The sequence below is a fragment of the Vidua macroura genome, chromosome 1 (assembly GCF_024509145.1).
Source record: "Vidua macroura isolate BioBank_ID:100142 chromosome 1, ASM2450914v1, whole genome shotgun sequence".
NCBI classification, from domain to species: domain Eukaryota; kingdom Metazoa; phylum Chordata; class Aves; order Passeriformes; family Viduidae; genus Vidua; species Vidua macroura.
The window spans coordinates 151434190-151452539 of NC_071571.1; the positions used below are offsets into that span (position 1 = coordinate 151434190).

Sequence of the window (18350 nt, forward strand, 5' to 3'; positions counted from 1 at the left end):
TAGGGCAGAGGTTTTCAAAACAAACAGTTTCAAATTCAATTTGTGTATGAATGTTAATTCTCCTGGCAATTCCTGTTGCTATAAAACATGTTATTCATAATTCTTTAATATGTTTTCTTAAGTTTAGTCTTATTAATTCATTAAATCATTGCTAAGATCTCCAAGAAGTGGATATAAGGCAGAGAAGATCTTCTAAATCTAGTGAAAATGGACTAAGGAAATAAATATATAATTTTGGAAGTTTTGCACAATAGCAGAGAAACAATATGAAATAATTCTGTAGATGCCACAAAAATGTTTTTGGGGTTATATAGTGAGAGAGATCATCTTACTATGATTGTTTGTATTGTTTGCACTTAGACTTTAACTTGCACTTTATTAACGACCTGTTAAATATGACACCCAACTCTTCAACTTCTGTGGGATCAAAAATTGAGGAAAATATGATGGAACCCAAGACTTAGAAGCCAAAGTCAATCATTAATATTCGCAAATGTTGTTTTGCACAACATTTGACAAGCCACATTATTGTTTAGAGCTTTCCAAATTAGAGACAAGTCCAGAAGGAAGCCTTGGAGCCGTATTTGTGAACCCGTCTAAGCATGACAGAGGAAAGGTGTTACAGGAGGTCACATCTTCAGTCCTTCCTTCTTTGAAGCTTGGACTTAATGATCTTGGAGGTCTTTTTGAACCTTAATGATTCTGTAATTCCACACTTGACAGGACTCCAGCCCAAAAGCACAGTTTGTTTAAATTACTGAATGTGATCTGGTCCAGCCCTTCAGTTTGAGACTTCAGCCTTTGAAAAAACCACTCTTAATATTGCAGAGTAACTTTGAACATCCCCCAAAAATTCAACAATTTTGTTCTTGCTTTCTTTCACTGTTTTTAACCCTTTCTAGCACTCTTTCCTGAGGACATTTAAATGCATGGTTGTGGATAGTGTTCCTCACTTTCCCAGTGAGGAACAGTTGCCACAACCAGACCTGGACCTCCCACCAGCCCCTCTGGACAATGCCTTTCATTGCAACCACCACGGGTTTCAAATTCCCTTCAGCAAAGCATTCCAAGCACTGGAATTAACTTAAGAAGCCAGTGCAAAACCAAAGCAATGCTCAGGCCACAAGAGAGAAGAATTAACCACGTGCTCAGTGTTAATTAACCCCAGGGGGACTCCTTGTGTACCCAGGAGTTTGTTCCGTGCTTCAGCTCTTTGCAGCATCAGGATGTGAGGCTGGCAGTGGATTCCTTCCCACAGTTTGACACCACACCTGGGGCTGCAGTGAGGCCACGTGGAGGTCAGGTGTGTTGGGGTTTTTCACAATGGGATGGGACTGTTGGGGCACGTTCCTTGAGCTTTGTTGCAGCATCAGCCTCATTACATGGTTGAGGCAATAGAAAGATGATAGCAGCACACGTCCTGCCAGCAGCAGCCAAAGATGTCTTTGTTACAGAGCATTTGAAAAACTTTCCAGCCAATAGCACATTGCTAAAGCTCACAGACAGTTGTTGTAGCCAATCACTAAAAGCACACGTGCACCTGCTTCACACAATGCTAGCTTGTCTGCTCTCTATTAACAATACAAAATACTGCATTATTAAGCTTAAGGCCTTCTGCTATCGTGCTAAGTGTATTTTTCTGCAGTCTTAAGGTCTATCTTAGCCAAGCCTAAAACTCAAGCTACTGTTTCATGTCCTTGCTTGCTGCACTACTGTAACTTTTTCTACTTTCAGACTTTGCAGCTGCAGCTAGCTCTGTTTTCTGTTCTTTCTGTTTCTAAGGCCTGCTTTTACAGCTTTTCATAAATCTTCTTACCTTTACTATTTCCCACATTTCCCCCTCTCAGTACAATCACAAAGAAACTCTCTTTGTTGCTTTTTGACTACCTTTCTAGAAATCTTCTTACCTTTGCTATTTCCCACAGTCAGGCCATGTTGCTGGTTTGTACCCGAGCTTTTGAGTGAGTTTTGCCCAGAAAACAAAACTTCTGCCAGCCCCATCCCACCAAAGGAGTCACAATCATCTGAACATCCCCCTCCCATGGAGCACAGGAGCTCTGTGACTCTGCCAAACTTGGAGGCAACCATGAACTCCATGGTGCATTTTTAAAGACAAATCACTTTTCTGATTTGCTAGAAAAAGAGGAAAATGGGATTGGAGAGGACAGAAGGGTGGTTCATCTGTAAGGAAGAGGTTCAGATCGGATATTTGGGAAAAACTCTTCACTGGAAGGGTTGTCAAGCCCTGGGACAGGCTGCCCAGGGAAGTGGCTGAGTCACCATCCCTGCAGGGATTTACAAGACGTGTAGATGTGGCACCTGGGGACTTGGTTTAGTGGTAGACCTGTCAGTGCTGGATTAATGGCTGGACTTGAGGATCTCAGAGGGCTTTTCCCACCTAAACAATTCCATGACAGGTCAGTGACAGCACTGCCAGCTCTGGCACAAGACTTTCCACCCAAGGACTGGTTGGTGCAGCACAGAGGCAGGGGAGTGGTAGAGATGGGAGGGCAAAGAAAATCACAGACCCGGTTCCAGGAAAAAAAAAGTATGTTAGAAAATATCATTTAACAATTGCTAAGTATTGAAATGGTAATCAGGTGATTTATATCCAGAGAACACTGCCAAGGACAACTTGCAGGGACCAATCTCATTTTGTTCAGTGACAAGAGAACCAACCTTATCCAACCAGGAGAAAGACTCACATGTGATATATCTTGAGTACAGCCCTGGCCAGAGTCCCACACAAAATCTTCAGGAGAAACTGAGGGGAAAATGGTCTAAATGAAGTCACAGCCAAATTAAGCACTGACACAGCAGTCCCTTGGGCTCACCTGGAAGCAGTGCACTGCTGGAATATGAAATTAACCTTACCTTTTCAGAGCTGGCATTTAACGTCCAGGTTACAGTAAGGTTAATAAAAGCAGTGTTAAAAATTTCCTGTCTTGTGGCATTTTAATCCAAGCTATTTAAATTCCCTGACCTATATGCCTCCTTGTGTAAAGCAGGTTTTGTTCATTTTCCCCACAAAAAATGGTTTTGGGAAGGTAGGTTGAGTGTGGTAGAGAGTGCAGGTCGCACACGGTAAGAATCCAGAGTTTAATCCCTACTGCTGTACAGTGTTTGCTCCCTGTTTGTCTTAGACATGTCACATTACTTAAAAAATAATATTTTTGAAGTCAATATTTTCCATATTTTCCATTTCCCAAGTTTAAACTTAAAACAAAAAGAAAAAAGAAAAAGAAAAAAAAAAAAAAAAAAAAAAAAAAAAAAAAAAAAACCACAAAGCAAAACAATAACTTCCTACTACCTGCTTTCTAATTTGTCCATGCAACACCAATGCCCAGATGAAGCCCAGAGAAGCTCCTACAAAGAAACAGGGGAACACGTGGATTTACAATGATTTTGGGGACCAGAACATGGCTTATGCCTCCACCTGCCACTTCTGGCTGTCCCTCAGTGGCTGTGGGACAACCAAACCCCCAAAGTGTTCTACTCCAGGTAATCCTGGTGATCCTGCTTGTGACACACCTCAGGGTGCTCCTTGGTTAAGGCCACAGAACATCTGAGTTCTGCTGAACTTCTCTCTCTCCCCTCCTAAAACCTGCCAATATTAAAAAAAAAAGAAAAAAAAAAAAGAAAAAAAAAAAAAAAAAACCTTGTTTCTGTTTTCCCCAAGAAATCCTGCATATCCACCATCAAAACCAGAGTCTGAACTAGAGTTTTCCAACACCAAGGTGTCCAGAGCAAACCAAATTTCCAAAAACACTGCCTCAGGATCCTCCCTAAACTCTGCAATTGGAGTCTGGATTGTCGCACTACAACATAACAAAATAACTCATGCACTCACTCAAGATGCAAAAGAAAGAAAAGAGGAAGTTTTATTTCTGACCTCTCAATATATGGAATTCTAAAAGTGGTAGTGGATCGGAGGATGAAATTGCCATCTCTCCAACTACACTGGTTAAACTAGCAGTCTATTAATTCTCTCCTCCCACAAGGAAGAATGCAAACCAATCATTATTTACGTGAACAGTGAGTGACAACTCTAGTAGAAATATGTAAATGTCAGAAGGTATAGAAAACTTTTAAAAGAACTTTAAAACTTCTAAAAGAACAGGGCGATAGTGGATCTCTCTAATTAGGGTGGTCAGCAACATTAACCTCCACATGGCCTGAGGACGGGCTCTGAGTCCATCCATCATCACATCAGCCCAGAGCCAAGGGGATCACCTCCAAGTAATTAACCTTTCCCATCCTGGCTGCACATTTGGATTGAGCATGGAGGAAACAGAGCCAAGGCAAACAGATGCACAAACACAGAGCAAACCCCCATGGCAATATCACCCCTCATTAAACAAAACCAAACTAAACCTGAGCCCTCGTTTCTTTGCTCTCTGTGTTACAGATGAAGCAGTTCCACCCCCAACACCTTTATTGCTGCTGTATCTCAGGGTTTTCTGTTGGATGTTGAATATTACCGCTGGACCGCTGTTGGACATTTACCTGCAGGGATACCTGGTTTTATTTATTTATTTATTATCTACAAAGAGAGGGAGAGGTTTAAAGCACACACAGAACATTCCCATCAAGGTCTGTCCCTGCTGAGAGCAGAGACACAAATGCTGGTGGGAAGGCCACGCTCCTTTGTTCCAGCCACACCATGATCTAATACAAAAGGCAATTTTTCTTAGCAAACCAGTCATCCATTGTCCAGAAGCAGGAGGCAGATAATTAGTGTTGCATTACCCTCTCCTGGCACTTAATTAATGGCAATATTTGGGGATGCTGTGACAAAAGGCATCCAATGTGTCCATCTTCTGTGGCAAAGGGACACGGGTTCAGATGAGAATAGAACAAGAATCACAGAATGCCAAGTTGGAAAGGAACCTCAAGGATCATCTAATCCAACCTTTCTTGGCAAAAGCATAGCCTGGACAAGATGGCCCAGCACTCCATCCAGATGAACTTTAAAATTGTCCAACATTCAGGAATCCACCACTTCTCTGGGGAGATTATTCTAAAGGCTGATTGTTCCCATTGCAAAACATTTTCCTCTTTTCTGAGTCTCTGATAATCTCCCCAGGAGTAACTTGCACCCAATACCCCACATCTTTGCCATGTGAAAAGAGAGTCTTCATCTCATTTGCAGCCACCCTTTAAATGCTGGAACACAGTGAAAAGGTCTTCCCTAAACCTTCTTTTCTCAAGGTTGAACGAACCCACCTCTGACTGAGACACAAAGAAAGGAAACTTCTCCAAGGTGCCCTGGCCAATGCAAACAGGTCCCTCCCCTTGCAATCTTTTCCACAGGGATGCTTAGCTAAGGGACCAACCAATTTTGGCTGGCTGGGAAAATCCACACTGGAGGACCCTGGAGAAGTATCCAATGCCACCAGACAGGATGTGTGCAAGCCTGGAGGGGAAACCAGCACTCAAGTCTAAGCCATAACCCAGAACATCAACAGGCTCTGCTGGGCAGCCAACACACTGTGGCAGTTTCAAAATAACTGAATTTTCCACAGCAGCTCCTCTTTGCCACACTAAGGGCGGCTTCAGCATCACAGCTCCAGCTGTCAAGCTGTGGTCAAGCTGGGCACAATAAGGGACCTCTTCAAATATTTAGAGATTTCAAGTGTCTTGAGTTACTCTGTGAATTTGCATTAAAAACAGAGGTCCTTTCATACAGCACAATAAATATTCTTTTTTTTTTTTTAACTCTAAGCTACAATGCATTGAGATTCATTGTTTGTCTAATCCACATTTCAATTCTCTTTTCTTACGGTTCTTTGATTGTGCCCAAGTATCCCATTCTTCCTTGCTTTTATGCCTTTAATTTTGCCTTGCAGAATAGCCTAAAAAAAACTATTTACAACTGAACAGACAACTTCAATACCTTCTTCCTGTTCAAAGAAAAAAAAATCAGACTTAAACCCAAATTTGTAAGAGGAGAGAAACCCAAGAGAAACCTCTATTTTTATATTTATATATATATGTGTGTGTATATATATATATATATATATATATATATATATATATTTCCATCCAGGGAGAACTGCTATTTGCAAAATGAAAATTGCTTCCCAAAGAACATTCGCAACCCTCAAAACATGAACACCAAATCAGGCTGTGTTAGTGAATGTTGAAATCAAAGGCAAGTGCAGAGAGTGGTGACATTCTTCCCTGGTGAAAAAGGAAAAGAGAGCCCTTTGCCATGTCACAAGAGCAAGCCAGATCCAGGAACAAAATGAAGGATATGTCCCAGATGAAAAGAGTAACTCAAAGCCAGACTAGATAAGCCCAGATCAGCCCTAGAGCTGGTCTGGCCTCTGCTTAAAAAAAAACAACACAAAGAGAGAATCCACAGCCATTTGCAAGCCACTGTTTAAGGTTTCAGCATTTCCTGAGTGAGTTTTTGATCCTGTTTGCCATGTCCAAGCATGTTTCCCAGACTCCAGCAGCTTCCACAGCAAAGTTATCCTCTGGGAAAGCACAGCCCACTGTATTTTGTACATCCTCTCATCTACTCCCTCCATCTGCCCGCGTTAGAACAACCATTGAGACAAACTTCTTGTAAAGGTGATGGGGAGATGAGAAAAGACACAAGCCACTTTAGAGAGTATTCTGCTTCTGATTCCCCAAAATTCCTCCAAAACCCTCATTAGTGCTGCTCTCCCATGTCGCAGATTCAAATTCTGAGCATGGCAAGATGTCAGGCCTCAATCACACAGATCAAACTGAAAAAGTTTGGGTTTCACCTTTGAAAATCAGTGTCAGGAATGACCCCTGGTGAGGGTGTGATATTTACACAGCAGCCACAGTGAACTGAGCAAGTCAAACTTCAGTCCTCACATGGAATAAATTACAGCAAGGGATCAATACTTCACCGAGAGGTTGATAGCCTTGTCTCGTAGGGCCTCCAAATGGGTTCCTGCTCCCAAATCCACTCCCATCAATGGATCCATAAGACATTTTCTGGATAGTGATGGATGCTGGAGTGCACTTCAAACCTAAAAAAACAGAAAAAAAGACAGACATAACACTGTTAAAAGTCAGTTAAACCCCATTAGCCTAAGAAAAAAAGAGGATTGAGAGGCAAATAAAAGACACAGGGCAATCTCCAAACTTCAGGATGCCCACCTGCAAAAAAAAATTAAAAGCACTAAAATCCAGGTGTTCCGGACTACAAATGATTTTGAGGGCAAGCAAGTCATTTGACCTCCCTGTGTCTCATTTTCTCCACTGATAAAGGGCAACTTTTAATTCCTCACTGTTCACAAAGTGCTTTGAGATCCTGAGCTGGAAGGTAAAGACTTAAGCACTCGATCAAAAAAAGGTGATGCTGTCTTCTGGAACATTACCAGTACACAGCTGGCTGGAGTCTATCCATCACACTGCAGCCTTGATGAGCTTTCAAAAGAGACAGTTTGTTGCCATAAGCTGCTGGGCCTTCAGCAGAAATACTGGAGCCAGATTTATTTTGCCTTGCTGGTTAAAAAAAAAAAAAAAAATTAAAAATCTGCAAGGCCTGAGGTAGTAGCAGCAGAATAAAATAAATGCAGCAGTCAGAGGAAGACAACTTCTTCCTCCTTATCCACAGAAATACCTCACCCAGACATCCTCCAGCATTTCAACAGTGTCCAGGGCTTTGGTATCAACACAGTTCAGCTCAAAGGCAAGGAGATGATGGCAGCAAAGGAAGAGAAGAGATAAAGGTGCTGCATGAGCTGGGAGATTATACAGGACCAAACCCAGCTGCTGCTTATTTACACCAAGGCTATGAAAAAATCACCCCAGACTGGTGTTTCTACCACAAGAAAAAAGTTACAATCCTGCAAGAATAGCAACACTTCTGGTGTGATGGCAGAATCAGAATGGTTTGGGTCAGCAGGGACCCTTAAAGATCATCTAGTCCATCGTCCTTGGCCTGAAATGTTTCTAGTGATGGGGCATCCTGGCCCAGTGTTTTACTCACCTTACCATAAACCAAAATTCTTCATTATAACTACTCTGTATCTACTCTTTTTTTTTTTAGTTTAAAACCATTGTCCTATCACTACAGGTGCTGCTAAAAAGTCTGTCCTTATCCTTCTTATACGTAAGTATTGAAAGACCATTAAGGAATTAAGGAATTCCTTAATTAAGGAACAAAGGAATCCCCAGAGCCTTCTCCTCTCCAGGCTGAACAGCCCCAACTGTACAGCCTTTCTTCACAGCAGAGCTGGTTCACCTCTCTGATGCTTTTTGTGGCTTCCTCTGATTCTGATCCATATCCTTTCTTGTGCTGAGAAAGATGTTGGGGTGTTAAGCTGGATAACATGAGCTGTGATGCTTCATTCTGGGCTTGGATATTCAAATTTCTCAAGTTCTGGACCAGCCATCTTCCCTCTGACAGGCAAACAGCTGGCAATGGCCTCCACTTTCTGTGGCACATGACCAAGTGTGACATGATGTCCTAATTGATAGATATCTCAGGAAAGGGCTGAAGTCTCTTTTGGGATGCACTGATACTGACACATTCCTTTGGTTTGTCTTCCATGGAAAGCAAAGCACCAGAAAGTCCCAGTTCTCCACTGTACTGGGAACAGCCTGATGGCCTCAGGCACCTGTGGTACTTCATTCTCCTTTTTTTTTTTTTTTTTCATAGTTTCAAAACCAAGGGGAAAAAAAAAAAAAAAAAAAAAAAAAAAAAAAAAGTCAGCGCTGAGATTCACCAGACAGCGGAACTCCAGGACCAAAAGAAATCACTCACCATCCTCCCTTAATTGGGCCAGACACATGAAAGAGGATGAAAGTGCAACTGCCTTGAAAGAGCAGTGGTTGGGAGCGAAATCCATTAAAAGTGGAGAAAATCCAGAGTGCAGCTTCCCCAGCCAGCCTCAGTGTACCACATGCACACATAATTGGCATCCAAGGCTGCAGGAGCCCCCAGGCCAGAAATTCTTCATTTTAGGGAAACAGTCTTCAGCCCAAACTTATGGAAGCCAAGCTGTGAGAGCCTGAGCAGCCAGAGAGAGGGTGAGGGTTGGAGTGTGTTTCAAGGAGACAGGAAATGGAGCAAACAAGAGGAACCAAGGAGCAAACCTGTAAACTAAGACACTCAACAGCCAAACAATCCATCATGTCAGCTCTGCAAAACTGCAAAACCATGAGCTCCATGGAAATACACCCTACAATTGTACTTTCTCCCAGGAGACCTTGGAGCAACTTCCCGTAGCTCAGGAGGGTCTGCAAGAGAGGTGGAGAGGGACTTTTTAGTAGGGCATGGAGTGACAGGACAAAGAGTAATGGCTTTGAACTGAGAGTAGGTTTAGATTGGGTATTTGGAAGAAATTCTATATTCAGAAGGTGGTGAGGCCCTGGAACAGATTTTCCAGGGAAATTGTGGCTCTCCCATCCCTGTAAGTGTCCAAGGCAAGGTTGGACAGGGTTTGGAGCACCCTGGGATAGTGGAAGGTGTCCTTGCCCATGGCAGGGGGCTGGAACAAGAGGATCTTTAATGTCCCTTCATACCCAAACCATTCTGTGATTCTGTGGTGTCTTGGTGGGAATTCTTGATCACAACCACTAAAACCCACAAGATTTAGTTGAAGATTCAGTTGGGAAGTCTGTGATGGACTTGGGAACAAACCTCAGCTCTCCCAGGTCTCAGGTGAGCTCAGAACTACCAACACAACCTTCAACACAAAATGCAACCTGAGATCCAGCAAAACTTACCTGGGAAAATCTGGGCACATGGAAGACAGCTGCAAGAAAGTCTTTGGGCAGAGATAAGGAATTATTTTCTTTATCCCCCGCAGTTTAAGACCACTGCAGGGATTTGGGACAACCAAACAGCTTGAAAACAGCCTCTGTACAGAGATTTTTCCTGACCCACCCTCTCTTTTTAGAGATAAGCAAGTGGAAACATTTCTTGCCATGAGTTTCCCAAGGCCACAGACAACAAACATGGAGTGAAAGTCTACACCCTGTTGTAAAATGCCTTGATTACAACTGGGCAAGTGTTGTTTTGGCAAACAGTGAATGCTTCTATTTTTCCTCCGACACAGTAGTGTGAAAGGGGGAGAGAAGGGGGGCTTTTAGAGCACTCCAAGTGTTTGATGTTGATTTATCATTTTCAGGATGTGTTTCCATTTTAAAGCTTTTTCTCCTTGTAAGGGAGGAAAAATGGAAAGAATTGAAAATGAAATATTTTGTTGTAGCTTAACCAACCTTTTTAGCAGCAGCCACCTCCCACCCCATTCTACCAAGCTATTGAAACATCCCTTATTCACATAGCTCTGGAGCCAAATTCTTATCCCACAGTAATATATTTACAGGAAAATTTAAGAGCAGATCTAAATGCCTTTAATTTGATTGGCAATAAAAGCATTTCCCTCCCCATCCCCATGGCACTTCCCAAGTCTTTTGTCTACTGCTCCTCAGGGAAACTTGTCCAATTTACTGTGAAGGCAGTTCATACAAATTGGAACAAGCATTTCCTAACATACTAGACACAATAAAAAAAAAAAAAGAAGAGTAAGAAGGAAAAAACATTTTTTTCACAGCTTTATCCTCGTCACCTGAAATACAAATAAAAGAATAACCACATCCAAGCCAGACTAAAAGAGACATGAATTTGTATTTTAATGAAATCAAGTGCTTATTTCTTGGTATATCCTGTACAAGCCAATCATGCCATGACTAGAATAACAGGATGTAGAATCTCAAGGAAAGAGTTGGTCCATATCTCTTGGACTGGGAAAGATATTGGTAAGTCAAACCATGCAGGCAAAATGAAATTTAAGACCTCTACACCCATCAGTCTCCATTTAGAGACACTTGGGTGGGCAGCATTAGTGGTGGGAATGAAAGGTGAGATTTCAGTATAGAAGAAATCGGTTGTTTATTATTATTGCTATTATTGTTATTATAACTATTATATTATTACATCTCAATCATTAAACTCTTCTTATTTCAACCTATGAGCTTTCTCACTTTTATTCATCCCCTTCATTTCCACCAGCCTGCTGGGGATGGTGAGGGGGTGGCTCTGTGGAACTTACTTGCCAGCTGGAATTCAACCACAACAGCACTTTAGACAATTTATTTATATTTAAAGTTGAGTTTGGCTGAGAAAGACATGAGCTGGAACATTTCTTTCCAAACAATACTGGGAAAAAGTAGAAATAAGGAGAGACATGGACATATTGGAGTGAATCCACTGAGGGACCATAAAGATGGTCAAGGTATGGGAGCACCCCCTGTATGAGGAGAGGCTGAGGGAGCTAGGGCTCTTCACCCTGGAGAAGAGAAGGGTGTGGTGGTATTGAGGTGTCTCAATATCTGATGGAAAGAAGCAAACATGATGGAGCCAGACTCTTCCTGGTGGTGTTCAGTGACTATACAAGAGGCAAGAGGGATTGAAATACAGGAAATTCCAGTTCAAAAAAAACAAACAACAAAAAAAAAAAAAAACAAAAAACAAAAAACAACAACAACAACAACAAAAAAAACCTGCTTGTTTTGGGGTTGGAGTGTTTTTTTTTTTATTTGTTTTGTGGGTTTTTTTTTTATGGTGAGAGTCATCAAACATCAGCACAGGCTGCACAAAGAGGCTGTGGGGTCCCCATCCTTGGGGGTATTCAAGCTCTGACTGATCATTTGCCTGAGATTTGCAGATTTGCTCCAGGTAACCCTGCTCTCAGGAGGGAGTTGGACAAGATGACCTTCAGATGTTCTTTCCTACCTCTGGGATTCTGCAATTTTCTTCCTGTAATGCCTGAAACAGCATCACAGCCATTCATGGTCCTCTTGGCAGACTGGAGGACCCTTGCTGTGCCTATTTACTAAACAGGTGGAGAAAAGAGTAAGAAAATGGCAAACCTGCCAGTTTTTTTCCCATTTTCTGTAAAGACAGTGGAATAAAACCACTGAAAGTATGTGATGGTGAAAACCAGAATGACAGCCACTATGCAGCTGGCAAGAAGTCACATCAATCAAGCTTCAACTCTTTATAGAAGTTAGCAGGCAGTGGGTGCCTGTGATGGTCTCATGTTTGCATGGCCAAAGAAATTGATAGGAAGTGCAGTGAATTTTTTTTCTTTTTTTTTTTTTTTTTTTTAATTAGAAAAATCATAGAATCACAGCACTTTTGGAAGGGCCTTAAAAATCCTCTAGTTCCAACCCCTTGCCATGGGCAGGGACACCTTCCACTGGACCAGGTTGCTCAAAGCCTCACCCAACCTAGCCTTGAACAATTCCAGGGATGGGGCAGCCACAGTTTCTCTGGGCAACCTGTGCCAGGGCCTCAGCTTCTTCACTGTAAAGAATTTCTTTCTAATACCTAATCTAAACCTACTCTCTTTCACCATTAAATGCTCCCAGTGGACTGTTGCCATAACCAAAGAACAATCTGTGTGTTGTCCACCAAGCTCTTCTCTCTCCATGTGTATTTTGAGCAGTGAGCTGGGCGATGGAACAGGAATTATCCTCATCCAACGCACACACAGCACCCAACAGGCGAGTTAGATGACAGCTCCAGCCTCCAGAAAAATCTTAACAAACCAGAAGTAATGTTCAGCAAGGAAAATAAGGCTCTGCATTATCCAGGTCAACTGCAGGACCCTGAATTTAGAAAGAGCAAACAAGAGCATTAATAGAGGGTGGGGAGCTGCTGGCCAGTGCTGCAGAGAGGGATGGATGGATGCCACAGACTTCCAGCTGAACACGGATCTGCAGTGACATTTCCTGTAACAGTGGCAGGCATCGTCACGGGCTGTGTAAATAGGATTACAATCTTCTCAACAAGGGAAGCAAACCTTCTGCTTGACCCCACACTGTGGATCCTCAGCTGTAAGCAACCAGCTCCAGCAAAGATTTTTGTCAAAGACCGAAGAGAGTCTGGAGGGAACTTGGAGAATGACAACAGGTCAGGAAAACATAGCCTGATAGGAAAGATTGAGTAAATGAGGTTGCTTTTCCTACAGAAGTGAAGATTGATGGGAAGACTTAATCCTTCAGTTCTGCAAGGCTGTTGCAAAGAGACAGGGAGGAAAACATTTATTTTCATTCCTTTTGGACAAGACAAGGGAACAGATCTAAACCAATGTTGGGAAGATGAACTGAGACATTGGGAGAGCCTATGAGGAAGAATAGAGCACCTCTGTGAACAGGCACCAATGGAGAAAGATCTTCTTGCACCTGGAGGTGGTAAAACCACCCAATACTGGGTTCAGCCCTGTTTAACATCTTTACTGATGACCTGAAAGATGGGGCAGTGTATCCTCAGCAAGTCTGCCTATCCCACCAAATTCAGAGTGGCTCCAAGCCCAATCCAGCCTGGCTGTGGACACTTCCAGGGATGGGGCAGCCACAGAGTCTCTGAAAAACCCATGCCAGGACCTCACCACCCTCTGAATATAGAATTTCCTCCTAATATTAAATATTAGCCAGCTCTCTTTCAGTTTGAAGCCAATAGTCCTTGTCCTGTCACTTCACCCCTTGTCCCAAGTTCCTCTCCAGCTCCCCTGGAGCCCCTTTAGGCTCTGGAAGGGGCTCTAAGGTCTGCCTGGAGCCTTTTCTTCTCCAGGCTGAACAGCCCCAGCTCTCTCAGCCTGTTTCCAGAGCTGCTCCAGCTCTCTGATCCTCTTTGTGGCCTCCTCTGGACTCACTCAGGCAGCTCCACATCCTTCTTATGTTGAGGGCCCTGGAGCTCCAGGTGGGGTCTCACCAGAGCAGACCAGAGGGGCACCTGCTCACCTGCTGCCCACCCTGCTTTCGATGCAGCCCAGGACAGATTTGGTTTTCTGGGCTGCCAGAGCACCATTGCTGGGTCACATTGAGCTTCTCATCCACCAACACCCCCAAGTTTTTCTCCTCAGGACTGCTCTCAATCCATTCTCTGCCCAGCCTGTGCTTTTGTGGGATTGTCCTGACCCAGGTGCAGGAACTTGCACTTGGCCTTGTTGACCTTCATTAGGTTCACACAGCTCCACCTCTCTGTCCTCTCCAGGTGCTCCATTCCCAGCTCTAACACCACATTGCTGATGGAGAAGTGCCTTCACTGGGGGCTTCAGAACTCACTCATGATGACACCTCCACTTCTGGATGACACATCTAAGACATATTTTTCTGAGGTTTTTCAATCAGATCAAATCCTTTGACCAACCTGCCTGACCTTCATAAAGAGCTTGCAGATAATTTCACATAAATCATGTTTACAGATCAACCCCTACAGCCTCTGGTCAGCCCAGGTCACTCTTTCCAAAAGAGTCTCTCTGAGGCTCCAGTTAATGAAGAACCATCCCCAGTCACTCTGTTAGGAAAGCTGTGTCTTCTCAACTCTTGAACTTTGCTGTTTGATCTCTCTTTTGCCTTTTAACCTCCCTTCAGATGAACTAAACGGATTGACCTCCTTTCATTTCTCACCGGGAGATTTGTTTACACAGGAACCACGAGGAAGAATACTCAGCATTACCTTGCTTTCCATACAGCTGCCTCCACTTCCCTGCCTCTAAAACTGACAGAGAGATGAAGAGTTCTCCTGTTGGTAGAGTACCAGAGGCTCATAGAATAATTTGAGTTGGGAGGGACCTTTTAAAGGTCATCTGAAACAACCCCTCTGCAATGAGCAGGGATATCTTCAGCCAGGAATAACTTGGTTAATATGAAAGTTTTTCGAAGTCATGAGATCAAAGGGCATATTTGCAAAGCCTTCTACTTAGGGTTGACTCTGTCACTTGTGTCAGAGATGTGCTGCTTTTCAGCTTTTCTCCTTAGGGTTTTTCTCAATTATTAAAACCAGAACTCAATAAACCTGTAATTTTCCTGGGAAAATGTCTCCTTCCTCTTTCTCCTAGAGCCTTAACTTATGAACAAACTCTGCTGTTGAATCGCCTTGTTTTGTTTTGTTGGGTTTTTACTCAATGGTTTTAGCTTTGAGTTGGTGTCATTGCACAAATCCCCGGGTGCCTCATAACACAACTGTCAGAGGTCAATCAGAGTAGCTGGAGGGGATGACTTTCTTCTTTCTCACCCTGGGCCTTTGAGGTAATTTATTCCCTTCTGGATCTTCTGTGTAGTTTGTAATATTAGTGTCATGTCCCTGTGTGGCTTTGGGCAGGCAAGAAGAGGAGAGCAGCGCTCAGGAGCTGCAAAAATGCCTGGCAGGAAGGTGGTCGGGAGCAGTGCCCAGCCTGCAGCAGGGCTGGGAGTGCAGCAGTACAGATATTTCCTCACACTTTGCTTCCCAACTGAATTCTAAAGCTGATGGAAGGTCCTTGGAGAATGAAGTCATCTCTGTCCCCACAGCCTGAGGACCTCACTGTCTAGCCTAGGTTGACAAGACACAAAATGCGACAACAAAAAACAACAACAACAAAACCCCCAGGGCATCATATCCATAATCTAGTACAAATTAAACAGACTTCCAGAAGCTTCTAGAGACACTTCTGTGGTACTTGACTTGTGTGACATCCACTGATGACTGTGAACAGCCTGACTCAATCCCTTGAACTGTGCTCTTGTCTCCCCTCCTCCACTGAAGTGCACGACAGAGCAAAGCTAACGCCCACGGCCCGGAGGCATCGTGGAGTAGATGCACAGTAAAACCAGCAGAGATTATCTCAGAAATGAGCTGTTCCTGCTCTTCTCAAGATTTGCTCAGAAAGAATGACAAAAATTATCTTTTTGCGTTCTCCCTCATCTAAGTCCGTATTTGAGGAAAGCACCTGATTGCTTCCCAATGGATTTGTTTTCTCTTCCCTGCTGCCACTGTAGGTGTCTCCAGGAGCAGAGCATTTTGTCCCAGGAACAGATAGGATCAGGACAGGCTGCGAAGTCAGAGACAGCAAGATAAGACATCCATGACATTTTATGGAGATATACACGGAGCCACAAGCAGAGGCAGCTGGTTCACTGTGCCTCTAATTGAGATGACACCAAGAGCTCTGGCTGTTCTCAGCACATCTGATTGCAGCCTTTGCTCAAACTCATTTTTCACCCAGCTCAGCAACACCACGCAAAGCCAACAGGAACAGTTCCTGTCTAACCCCTTCTTTCATCACTCAGTCCTCCCCAAGATTTGCAGCTATAGCAGCTCCCACCAGGTGGAACAGACCCTTTCCTGTCCATCAAAAGGCACCTCCAACCCCACCAAGCTCTGGATGCCTTCACCCAGGACCTCCTGTTGATGTCAGAGGGCTTCAGATCTGATGGACTGACACAAAACATAAAGCAGAAGGAAACTACAAGCAACAGCGATTGGAAGGGATGGATGCAAGTTGTCTGCACACATTTCACGTTGCACCAATATCTGCACATTAGACACAAAGAACAGAGGCAAGGGAAGCAATCTGGAAGCTTGCTTGAAGTTCTCCTTTCATGTCAGTCCTAGCTGCCACTTCAATAAACAGACTCTCCTTCCACATCTACCTGTCTTCACGTCTTCTCACAAGAGAACAGAAGACAGGCTTCAAATTCTGCTATGTGGCACCAGAGACAGGCTGGCCTTAGGCAAATGCCAAGAAGAAGGGCTGGATATGTTTTGTTTACCTTGGGAATCTCAGGTTCATAGACTCTCCTACTCCTCCCCCCATTTAAGGTATGTAAATTTCTGGAGAGCAAAACCACCTGCTAGAAAAAGTCTTCCATCGAAAGGATCACAGATGCCATGGAAAGAAGGATGCCTTCCACCCTCAGAGCACGAAGCAGCACACCCTGAGACAGTTTGGGTTCCCCAAGGCAGCAGCTGAGGGTGAAAAATGACAGAGTGATGGCACAAGCAAGGCCAGTGCTCAGGACCCAAATATCTTTACTGCTGGAGAAGCAATCAGGCTTCCCTGATACTGAGGAATTCAGATCAAGGGAAAAGGAGCCTCCTGAGTTTTTGGGAGACCAAAGATCTTTTGTGCACTGAGCTGTGTGTAATATTTTCTGCTGTTCCAGGCCATATCATGGCAGTGCTTTCATGACTTAGTGCCAGGTCACTCTGAGCTCATTTTGATCAAGATATGATGTCACCCTTCCTATATTTTAAACTGACATTAATACAACAGTTGAACATTTCTTCTGGCTCCTGCAGAAGATGATCTAGACAGCTTCAAACCCTGAACTGCCCGAGTACAAATGCTCCAAAACTCTGTTGCTTCTACCTCAAGGGTTTTCTTTCTATTTTTTACCTGTATTGCCTTCTTCTATTTGCTGTTTTGTGCTGTGCTGTCTATTTTTTGTGAACCTTGCATGTAGAACAGTCTTAATCTATCCATATTCTAGACAAACACAGAAATATTACATATTTCAGTGAACAGCAAAATTAAATTTCCAGTCAGTTCAAAATCCAGGTTTCATCCGCCTTTTCACTGGTTACAAAAGATGAATATTAATGTCTATTTGCTGTAATAAAAAACAGGGAGGAGGAACACAGGAAAGAGGGAACTGGTGTCTAGTTTGCTACTCTGACGTTAGAGAAAACTTATTAATTATAAAAGATGTACACGCACGAATGGACAGAGACCAACTGCACCACACTAGGTCAGCTTAACAAAATTAGAAATGGCATTTATAAATTTATATTGGATTTCAACAGAATAATGAAAAATGCATCTGAGGATGGCAACAAATTCTGAGTCTTCGGGAACATCTTGATAGACAGAGCTGCAATTGCTTAGGGAAGGAAGATGCAGGGCAAAATGGGTGAATTAATAAAGTAATAGATTCCTAAATCCCAGGATCCTGCTCCCCCATCAACAAACATAACTTGTTTCCACTTCCCCAAGAAGAAATATTGTTATTCAACACACACAATCAGAATATGCTCTCACCTCCACCAGTGTTTACTACCAGTCACATTATAAATAAACCTTGCAGAAGGGTAAATGAGAAGCAGCATGGTCTGGTGAGGACACAGTGCCCAGCGGGAAATAAAGAATCTACTTCTACCTTTGGCTGTGATTCATCAAGAGACAGAAAACAACTTGGAATCCTCATTTCAGGTTTCCTACCAAGACCGTGGGAGAGGATCCCAGTCCATTATGTCCAGTGTAAATCTAATCAACAGATCACGGAATAATGATGGAAAAGACTTCTAACATCATTGAATCCAACCATTAACCCAACACCACCATGTTCACAGCTACCAAACCCCCAAGGGCCACTTCCACAAGCCTTTTGAATATTTCCCTGGTTGGTGATTACACCACCTCCCTGAGCAGCCTGTTCCAGTGCCTGACTACTCTATTGGTGAAGAAATTTTCATGAGTCATAGCCCAGAGTCAGCAGTGGCTGTGAGCCAATTTTCCAACTAGACTAAAGTGAATTTGCTAAAAAACTTAGTGAACCTGTCATTGCACAGATTTGAGGAAACATAACCA

At 43.3% G+C, this 18350-nt stretch overlaps 1 protein-coding gene across 16 annotated transcripts in view; it reads right to left on the bottom strand.

Moving 5' to 3' along the window:
- The window catches only part of TSNARE1 (t-SNARE domain containing 1), a 452764-nt gene that overhangs the window by 345346 nt on the left and 89068 nt on the right, over positions 1–18350 (bottom strand). For all 16 annotated transcript variants that reach the window (XR_008436580.1, XM_053974698.1, XM_053974688.1 and 13 more), the window contains one exon: positions 6888–7010. Coding sequence is in view for 15 of the 16 variants with exons in the window: in XM_053974698.1 (XP_053830673.1) it covers positions 6888–6972 (85 nt within the window). In the remaining variant the exon portion in view is untranslated. The remainder of the gene's footprint in view (positions 1–6887; positions 7011–18350) is intronic.